The 8,090-nt window shown below is 34.6% G+C and overlaps 1 protein-coding gene across 1 annotated transcript; it reads left to right on the forward strand.

Annotated features, from left to right (window-relative positions):
- The first annotated feature begins 1,034 nt into the window (after positions 1–1,034).
- Positions 1,035–2,767, forward strand: LOC126602993 (uncharacterized). The gene is made up of 5 exons (XM_050269775.1): positions 1,035–1,467; positions 1,612–1,704; positions 1,792–2,090; positions 2,243–2,414; positions 2,580–2,767. The coding sequence occupies exons 1-5, from the start codon at positions 1,035–1,037 to the stop codon at positions 2,765–2,767; spliced, it is 1,185 nt and encodes a 394-aa protein (XP_050125732.1).
- The last annotated feature ends 5,323 nt before the right edge of the window (positions 2,768–8,090 follow it).

Here is an 8,090-nt window from a genome sequence, read left to right on the forward strand (position 1 = left end):
TGTCACTTTCAGAAAAGCTTTCGTCCCATCTGTGTCATCTCTACACTGCAATTCACAGAAACAGAATCACAGAAACCAAGCATACATTACAAGTGAGAAAACTGATTGATTTTTCTTATCGGGTAAGTTTTTAACCACTTTATTCTTATGTCTTGATGATTTTATTTGTTTATTGCTTTAATTTTAAGAATTCGTACCTTAAATATTCGATTTCAAGTTTAATTTTTTTTTTCTGATAGTCTAATAGATTTCTTAGAAATATAATTTATTATATAAACTTGCATTATTGTTGTTCAATTTGTTAGGTTAACCTTCAATGAAGAGATTAAGAACTATTGATTCATTTTTCAAAAAAAGAGATGATGGTGATAAATTAGAGAGTGATATACCTTCTGCATCTAATGATAACACACCAATATCAATTGAGCAGCCTCATGATTCTCACCAGACATCTAATATAATTGAACCTCAAGAAAAAGTTTTTGATGATGCTTCTTTGGAATTGGAACGAGACCTGGGGAAACAGATTCAAATACATGAGCATCCTATTAATCAACAAGATGAAGTTCGATGTGCTTATATCAAAGTTGGGCCTTACCAACCGAAATTTCTTGAGTATCCTAGGTCTCGGTTTGGATCACAATATTGTCGATTTCAGTATTCTTGGTTTTCACAATTTCCATGGTTAGAATATTCTCCGACAACAGATAGAGTATATTGTTTCCCATGCTTTCTTTTTGGGACTGGTCCAACAAGTCGTCCAACACTGACTGTTGATGGGTTTAACAATTGGAAAAGAGTTAACGACGGAAAGAATTTTATATTTCTTTCTCATATTGGAGGTCCATCTTCATTACATAATACTTGTGTTTCACATGTGGAGGAATTGATGAATCCATCTCAGCATGTTGACAAGGTTATTAATTGACAATCAAAAGAAGAAATTTTGAAGAATCGGTTGCGACTCAAGGCTACAATTGAGTGTTCGATGGCTTACATTTCAAGCATGTCCTTTTAGAGGACATGATGAATCAATGGGTTCGAAAAATCGTGGGAATTTTATTGAATTGGTAAAGCATACAGCCAAGTTTAATGATAAGGTGGCTGCAGTTGTTTTAGAAAATGCACCAAAAAATGCCAAATATTCCTCACCCATGATCCAAAAGGAGGTTTTGAACATTCTCGCCAACATAGTACGAAGAAAAATTCGTGAAGAAGTCGGGGATGGTGTTTTTTGTATTCTTGTTGATGAAGCACATGATATTGCTCATATAGAGCAAATGGCCATTATTTTAAGATTTGTTGATAATGATGGTTTTCTACGAGAACGGTTTTTAGATATTGTGTGGGTTGAAGACACTACTGCAACAACACTTCACAGGGAGATAAAAAAAGTATTTGCTTTCCATGAGTTGCCTATAAACAAGTTACGAGGTCAAGGCTACGATGGTGCGAGTAATATGCGAGGTCAGTGGAATGGGCTACAATCTTTATTTATTAAAGAGTGTTCATCTGCTTATTACGTGCATTGTTTTTCTTATCAACTACAATTGGCATTAGTTGCATCATCAAAAGAAGTAGCTGTTATCTGGTTATTCTTTTCAACATTAGGTTTAATTGTAAATGTTATTACTACTTCTCCAAAGTGTCATACTCAGCTGCAGGTTGCACACATAGTGAACATTGAAGAGTTGGTGGGTGCTGGTGAACTTGAGACGGGAAGATGAGCTAATCAAATCGGTACTATACATCGACCTGAAGCTACTCGTTGGGGTTCTCATTATGATTCAGTGTGTGACTTGATACATATGTACGACGCGTCTTGTACAGTACTTGAGAACATAAAGAATGATAAATCTGCTACAAACTCTTTGCGTGGGGAAGCTACTGGTGCTTATAATGCAATCAGATCTTTTGAATTTACTTTCATCTTGCATCTATTGCTGGAGATCATGGGAATCACTGATATCCTTTATCGTGAACTGCAAAATAAGTTACAAGACATTCTGAATGCTATGAATCTAGTCACTACTACAAAAGATGTCCTCCAGAAGTTGCGATTGGATGGTTGGGCTACCTTTATTGATAAAGTGAGTTTATTCTGCAAAAAACATGACTTTGATATGCTCGATATAAATGCTCAATACAAAGTAGGATTGGCCGTTCTTGTCAGCAAATAGATCATATTACATTTGAGCATCATTATCACATTGATATCTTCAATAATGCAATAGATTTTCAGTTGGCAGAGCTAAATAGCAGGTTTAGTGAGGAGGCAATGGAACTTCTTATTCTCAGTTCAGCTTTAGAACCAAGAGAAGCTTTTAAGGCGTTCAACATTGATCACATTTGCAAGCTTGCAGAGAAATTTTATTCTATGGATTTCACAGAAAAAGAGCTACATACGTTGAGATGTGAATTGAAAATCTATGAATCAGACGTACCGCATCATCCTGTCTTTCAAAAAATGTCTACTACTTTGGAATTATGTCGGGGATTTGTTGAAACAACGAGGTTCGAAAGGTACTATTTGATTGATAGGTTAATTCGACTTGTATTAACTCTTCTCGTTTCTACAGCAACTACTGAACGGGCTTTTTCAGCAATGAATCTTATTAAAACAAGACGTCACAACAAGATGGAAAGTGAATTTCTAGCAGATTCAATGGTTGTGTACATTGAAAAAGAGCTTGCCGAAAAGATTGATTCAGAAGAAATAACCAAGGATTTCAATTCCATTAAGGATCGAAGGGCACAACTTGAATAGGTACTTTTTCTTTTATTTGTTAAGTTGTTATGACAAGATTGATGATGTATGTTTCTTTCTACTATAAGTTGCAACTTCAAATGTTTTCTTTGTTAAATCTAGTTGAAACTTGCTTTATTCTAAATTTCTTACTTTAAATTATTGCTTTCAAGTTTGTCATTGTGTAACTTTATGTAAGTAACAAAAAAATTTAACCATTTGATCTCCTAGTAATAATTTTAGTTTAGCCCACCCACCAAATAATTCCTTGCTTCGCTATTGGTAACTTTAACATCCAATTACGACTTAATTTTATTTAACTTGGACAATCAAACTTTCTAGGTTTGACTAGAAACGGGAAGTTTATTTGAGCTCAATCTACTTGTTTATTCCATTCAAGGGCCACACCCATATGCCTGGCAATCCAAACTTCTCTTTTCCATTTTTTTCCTCTTGACGCGAGAAAAGTGGATGACCCAACATCAACATTTGTCGGGCTAAAAGTTTGACATTTATGAAAATTAAATTTAAGTTGAAACAAATTTGGAAATGCATTAATAAACTTGTTCATTAACTGATAGATTAGGGATGTATCAAGGCCGCTTTATAGCAAATTGCAAGTGTAGATTGTTTTGGTGGTTAAAGACCTTTTCTTCCACTTACTGTGTTTTGGGTTCAAACTCTCTCCCTCCTCTTAGTATATATTAGTGTAAAATATCGCTTATAATTAAAATAAAAAAAGTGAGTGCAAATCATGTATGACCAAGTTTTAGAAGCCTAGGTATGAGTGAAACTGTAAATTCATACGTTTTGTACCAAAATCGTCAATGACAATTTGTTCAGACATTGGGCAACCGTATATGTTTCAAAGTGTAAATTCTACATTTTTTTTAAAGAAAGTATTAATGTCCCATAAAAACGCCATACACATTGTTGAAGAAGGTGAACAAGAGGTAATATGTGCGCTCTAGATGCCCAAGAAGTTGATCAAGTTGTTCTACTATTGTTTTGCAGTAGTTTGAATGAGTGTAATACATAGAAATCATACCTATATGTAGTTTGAGTTTTGTCTTGAGTTTCATACCTATAACATACATATAATATATGGGTATCACACTCATAAGTATAATATATTGAACTCGTGATTAGTATCACACTCAAATTTTTTAGCCTACTGTAAACATTAATATCACACGCACTTTTTTTGGGCAAACTGTGGAAGGCTTAAGGGCATCTCCAATGCAAATATGTAAAACTGGAGATGCAATTGAATCTTTTGCATCTCCGCTATCATCTTTAGTAGAATACTAACAAATGATACCCATGCGATGTTGCGGGATTAAAAACCGTATAATTTTTTTGTATAAAGCACTATTTTCATACAAAAGATAATAATTGATGTGTATGTACATACTGTTTGTCAAGAAAGTCGGAGGCGGAAGAGGAGACTGGAGGAGGTGGATGAGGTAGTGGAAAAGATGAGGTTTGCAGTTTGTAGTGTCAGACATAAGCGGCCTTTTATTGTAGAAGAAGAGGAGACCACCTATGAGGGGTCTCCTTGGTCGCCATGAAAACATTATGTTGGAACTGTCAGGGAATTGAGGGGTCCCTGACAGTGGATGCCTTGGTTGAGCAGGTGAGGCTTTGTAACCCCGGGGTAGTGTTCTTACTGGAGACGAAGAATAAAAGTGATCATTACAGGTATTTACTTAAGTTACTAAGGATGGATTATACGCAACTGGTGGAGCCAAAGGGTATTGGTGGAGGTTTATGCGTGTTTTGGAAAGATGAAGTGAATATTTCGAGTGTTGTGTGGAATAGTTTCTTTATTGAGGTGGGTTTTGGCGGTGATCCATTACATTTGGATTGGAGGATGATAGTTGTCTATGCGAGTACGGGTGATAAACGGAGAAGAGGTCAATGGCAGGAGCTTAGTAGGAGGATTGGTAGTTCGTATGGATCATGCGTTGTGATTGGTGACTTTAATGATATTGTGGATGACGAGGAAAAAGAGGGGGTAATTACCGGTCAATGGCGAGTATGAGGGACTTCAGGGAGTTTTTAGTTGATAATGAGCTATTGGATTTGGGGTTTGACGGTAATCCTTTTACATGGCGGAATAAAATGGATGATGGCATGATTTAGCAATGGTTGGACAAAGGGGTGGCGACTTCAAGTTGGTTAAATTTATTTCCGTGGACGAAAGTTAGTCATGTGGTTTTGGAGGGTTCGGACCATTCCATGTTAATTCTCTCCTCTCATTAGGCCTGGCAAACGGGTCGTGTCTGTCGTGTTTGTGTTGTTTTCGTGCAACACCTGTTATCTTAACGAGTCGTGTCGTGTCACACCTGTTATCTTAACAGGTCCTTAACAGGTAGGGTCACTTTACCCAACGGGTAAAGTGACTCGACCTGTTAAGAAAAATATTTTTTTTTCTTAAATTTGCACATACCACACATTGCCACTTAAATATTACTTCAAAATATTAAAACACATTTATCGTTTTAGTACTACATCTACACTTGAAAATAAGATCCTAATAAAAAAACAATCAAACACTACTAGTCTATTACAAAATATTAAATGTGCAAGGATATGCAAAATGAAAGAGTTTTTGTTTTCAAGGTTGTGAAGCATTTCATTAAGTATAACATAAGATTTTGTGGTATCCACTAGTGTAAATATTTTAAATTGAAGATCGAGTTCATTCATTGTATTCATATAAGGTCAGGGAGTGTAGCTGTAAAAAAATCATCAAAATCGGAGTTAAATAAACCGTTAAATCATGATTTTGCGTTGACAATCGTCGAAAAGTTTTGTCCTGTTACTTGATCTTTGAATGTTTGCTTTTTGCAATTTTTGGCGTATGCGATCTCGAAGCATATACAAACAAGTTTGATGGTTGGATAGTTGAAATTAGTTTCATAAAATGCGTATCTCATCAAAACGATAGATTCACTAACACATAGAGTTTTATTTATCCTTTCATTAAGTATAACATAAGATTTTGTGATATCCACTTGTGTAAATATTTTAAATTGAAGATTGAATTCATTCATTACCTTCATATAGGGTCAATGAATGTAGCGGTAAAAAAATCATCAAAATCAGGGTTAAAATAATCATTAAATCGTGATTTCTTGTTTATAACCGTCGAAAATTTTTGTCCCCTTACTTGATCTCTGAATGTTTGTTTTTTACGATTTTTGGCATATGCGATCTCGAAATCTGACAATTTGGTATCAGAGCCAATCACTCATTGGCTTCGGGTTCTGTAGGAACTCTAAAGTTAAGCGAGAATGATGCAAAAGCAATCCCAAGATGGGTGACCCACTGGGAAGTTCTCGCGTGAGTTCCCATAAACAAAATCGTGAGGGCATGATCGAGACCCAAAGCGGACAATATCGTGCTACGGTGGAGTCGAGCCTGGGCAGGGATGTGACATGTGGCGTGTGGACGTGTGGACGTGTGGCTTTGATCTTGTTTGAAAAGTCAGCCATCTGGAAGATAGGCTTTAGCCTATGCCACGAATCAGCCTCTCATTCTACGTGTGGATTTGATTAGTTTGGTTGACAAATTCAAGTGTGGATGTGTGGCTTTTATTTTGTTTGAAAAGTCAGCCATATGCAAGATAGGCTTTAGCCTATGCCACATATTAGTCTCTTAATCTACTTGTGAATTGGATCAGTTTGGTTGACAGATTCTGACACGCCCCAAGGCCTGTAATTCCTGACACGACCCGATAACCAGACCCGACACGACACGAAATTAACAGGTGTTCGTGTCGACACGATAACGAATTGGGTCGTTATCAGGTAACCCGATAAGCACATGTTAAGATAACGGGTTGGTTCGGGTATACATGTGGTTAACACAATAAGCAAAATATTAATTTTATAATTTTATAACCCTAAAAAAATACTATAATAATTATATATATTAATTCAACAATTTTATACCCCTAAAAACTATAATAATTATAATTCAGAGATCGCATACGCCAAAAATCGTAAAAAACAAACATTTAAAGATCAAGAAGCGGGACAAACCTTTTCGAAGGTTATAAATGAAAAATCACGATTTAACGTTTATTTTAACTCTGATTTAGATGATTTTTTACAGCTACACTCCTTGACCCTATATTAATACAATGATTGAATTTGATCTTCAATTTAAAATATTTACACAAGTGGATACCACAAAAACTTATGTCATGCTTAATGAAAGTATAAATAAACTCTAAGTGCTAGTGAATCTATCATTTTGATGGAATACGCATCCTACGAAACTAATTTCAACGATGCAACCGTCAAAATTTTTTGTATATGCTTCGAGATCATATACGCCAAAAATCGCAAAAAACAAACATTCAGAGATCAAGTAACGAGACAAAACGTTTCGACGGTTATAAACAAAAAATCACGATCTAACGGTTATTTTAACTTCGATTTTGATGATTTTTTACAGCTACACTCCTTATCCCTATATGAATACAATTAAGGAATTCGATCTTCAATTTAAAATATTTATACAAATGGATACCACAAAATCTTATGTAATACTTAATAAAAGGATAAATAAACTCTCAAGTGTTAGTGAATATATTGTTTTTATGAGATACGTATTCTACAAAACTAATTTCAATGATCCAACCGTCAAACTTGTTTGTATACGCTTCGAGATCGCATACGCCAAAAATCATAAAAAACAAACATTCAGAGATTAAGTAACGAGACAAAACTTTTCGACGGTTATAAACGAAAAATCACGATTTAACGGTTATTTTAACTCCGATTTTGATGATTTTTTACAGTTACACTCCTTGACCCTATATGAATACAATGATTAAATTTGATCTTCAATTTAAAATATTTACACAAGTGGATACCATAAAAACTTATGTTATGCTTAATGAAAGTATAAATAAACTCTTAAATGTTAGTGAATCTATCATTTTGATGGGATACGCATCCTACGAAACTAATTTCAACGATCCAACCGTCAAAATTGTTTGTATATGCTTCGAGATCGCATACGCCAAAAATCGCAAAAAACAAACATTCAGAAATCAAGTAACGAGACAAAACTTTTCAACGGTTATAAACGAAAAATCATGATTTAACGGTTATTTTAACTCCGATTTTGATGATTTTATACAATTACACTCATTGACCCTATATGAATACAATGAGTGAATTCGATCTTCAATTTAAAATATTTATACAAGTGGATACCACAAAATCTTATGTTATACTTAATAAAAGGATAAATAAGCTCTTAAATGTTAGTGAATATATCGTTTTGATGAAATATGTATTCTACAAAACTAATTTCAATGATCCAA

This window comes from Malus sylvestris, chromosome 15 (genome assembly GCF_916048215.2).
Source record: "Malus sylvestris chromosome 15, drMalSylv7.2, whole genome shotgun sequence".
NCBI classification, from domain to species: domain Eukaryota; kingdom Viridiplantae; phylum Streptophyta; class Magnoliopsida; order Rosales; family Rosaceae; genus Malus; species Malus sylvestris.